Raw genomic sequence first — 2,595 nt, forward strand, 5'->3', positions numbered from 1 at the left:
GACTGTGCATTCCATATGCATTATTCAAACTATTCAATTAACTGGTAGTTCGAAAAATAAATAAATGTAAACTAAATCTTAACTAACTGTCCAAATATAAAATTGAGAATGAATTTCTTGCACAACTCCGCATGGTCGGTGCATGGTAGTGAACTGAACAGTGCATGGCGGTGAGGCTCATGCATTAGTTCCCAAGAGCTCTCACAATTTCATCATTTCATGACAATCGTTTTTGTCCGTGAAGCCAACCAACTTCAGAAAGCATTCCATGCTTCACATTCTGCCACGAAACTCTCAATTAAATTGAGTTTATTAATGCATGCTGCAAAAAAGTTTTATATATTCTCCATCTCGAGAGGGAAACTCAAATCTGAGACTCGTTTAGTTTTGGCGTGGCATAGAAATTAGAATAGGATGGCACATGCGGCGATAGATAGTGTGAGAGGCTTGGTAGATTCTGGCGTTAAGGATCTGCCTTTGAGCTTCCTCAAAGATGAGCACGAGCGTCCCACAGTCCCGCACAATGTCTTTTGCCATGATATTCCTGTCATTTCCCTCCTCAACTCTCGGGGGCATGGAAGAGATCAAGTAAGAACCGAGCTGAAGAAGGCCTGTCAAGAGTGGGGAATATTTCAGGTTGTGGATCATCGAATTCCAAAGGAGCTCACAAACCTAATCATGACCCACGCGATGGATTTCTTCTCACTCCCCCTCGAGGAAAAATTAGAGTATGCTTTGAAGCCCGGAAGCTATCTTGGCTATGGTAATGGCAGCTTTATCAAGGACGACCCTCTCATGGATTGGAGAGAGCTCTACGTTACCAGATGTTTGCCTCGGGACCTAAATCTATGGCCTTCTAAACCACCAACTATGCGGTAACTTTGTTTATTATATAGTAAAGAATCTAAAAGATCTGATATTTAAAGCTGGAAGCGTATTTTTTGGTTTTGACTTTTGCAATTATATCTCTGATTATTATCAATATAAAGAGGATAAGTAGTCTTGTAAGAGTTTAATGAAAGAAATATCGTGTATGCATTGAGGACTACTTATCTGAAAATCAGTTTTCACACCCAATTACGTCCAATTGCATAAATGAAAAATTTAAGGTTGATTGTTGTTGCAGGAAGACTATTGCAGATTACAGCGACGCTACCCTTGGGCTGGTAGGAGAGTTATTAGAGCTCATCTCCGAAGCTCTTGAGCTAGAGTCTAAAGCCATAGAGAATGCGTGCGGAGATGCAGAACAGAAGCTTCTATTGAATTATTACCCAAAATGCCCTCGACCTGATTTGACGCTGGGATTAAAGAGACACACAGATCCGGGGACCATAACTTTGTTGCTTCAGGACAAAGTTGGGGGACTGCAAGTCACTAGAGATGACGGCAAAAGTTGGGTGACTGTCGAACCAATTGAGGGGGCATTTGTGGTGAATTTGGGAGATCAGATGCATGTAAGTGTCTCCCATAATCTTTCATAAATTTTCTCCTACGTTCTCATTTACTGCTATCTGTTTCTTTTTTTCAGAGACAGTAGGAAATGGCATATGGGCTGATCACTAAACAATTTTACAGGTGTTAAGCAATGGCATTTTTAAGAGCGCAGATCATCAGGCTGTGGTGAATTCGAGCATTACAAGATTGTCCATAGCAACTTTCTACAATCCCAATCCAAATTCGATAGTTTATCCATTGGAGGGATTGGTTGACGAGGAGCATCCCAGCAAATTTGAACGCTACATCTACAATGAGTTTTATGGCAGAAAGATGAGCCAGCACGTAGTTGAGAGAGGAAAAAAGCTAGATTTGATGGAAGGGAAGAAGATAAATAGTACAGTTTAGATACTTTCAAATCTGGAAAACATTAAAATCTACACATTGAATTGCTGGTGGTCTAACTAATTTGTTATCACTAGAGTGAGCAGGGTTTGGCATTGTAAACATTAGGTAGCTAGGGTTTGCAATATAATTTGACTAAAGGTATCTGTCTTTTTTGTGTCTAGTATTTAGATTTTTGTGGGTATCAGAAATGTAGAGATAGGGATATTTTATTTGATTGGTGGTATGTGCAAGTCCGGATAAGACCAGCAGTCTTTGAACGATGTTTTATCTCGACAATTAAGGCATTTCAAGTCATTTGGAGCAAATCAATAGTGGAGGAGTGAATTTAGACTTAATTAGTGAGAGTTTAAACATAACGTAATTAAATTTGCATTTTAATTGTGTACACATTGGAAGTAAAAGATTTAATAAAATTTAACTTATATGCGTCTTAAGTTAATGTACTCTACATTCTAAATTTTTTTGCATTTTATTGTGCCTTGCCATTTGTAATCAACTTTAACAAAAAGGACCTTGAGCTTTTGATAGCCATGGTGATGATTTTTCTATTATAATAATTTTCTAAGAAATAGTGTGTATCAAATAATATATTGTTACATATATTTACAAAATAAGTACATGAAAAAACTCACACTTCTAAATTCTCGAGAAGATATCCGTCTAAAGTAAGATAATACGGAAAATAAAACAAGTTGTTAAGTGACAAGAGTATAAGTAGAAGGAAGAAGTGTGAATATCACAATCATCTAATTT

At 37.6% G+C, this 2,595-nt stretch overlaps 1 protein-coding gene across 1 annotated transcript; it reads left to right on the plus strand.

Annotated features, from left to right (window-relative positions):
• The first annotated feature begins 257 nt into the window (after nucleotides 1–257).
• On the plus strand, nucleotides 258–2,276 carry LOC131074191 (naringenin,2-oxoglutarate 3-dioxygenase). Its single transcript, XM_058010757.2, has 3 exons — nucleotides 258–875; nucleotides 1,127–1,454; nucleotides 1,576–2,276. Exons 1-3 carry the CDS (start codon nucleotides 415–417, stop codon nucleotides 1,840–1,842), a joined length of 1,056 nt encoding a protein of 351 aa, XP_057866740.2. The 5' UTR covers nucleotides 258–414; the 3' UTR covers nucleotides 1,843–2,276.
• The last annotated feature ends 319 nt before the right edge of the window (nucleotides 2,277–2,595 follow it).

The sequence above is a fragment of the Cryptomeria japonica genome, chromosome 8, assembly GCF_030272615.1.
Source record: "Cryptomeria japonica chromosome 8, Sugi_1.0, whole genome shotgun sequence".
NCBI classification, from domain to species: Eukaryota; Viridiplantae; Streptophyta; class Pinopsida; order Cupressales; family Cupressaceae; genus Cryptomeria; species Cryptomeria japonica.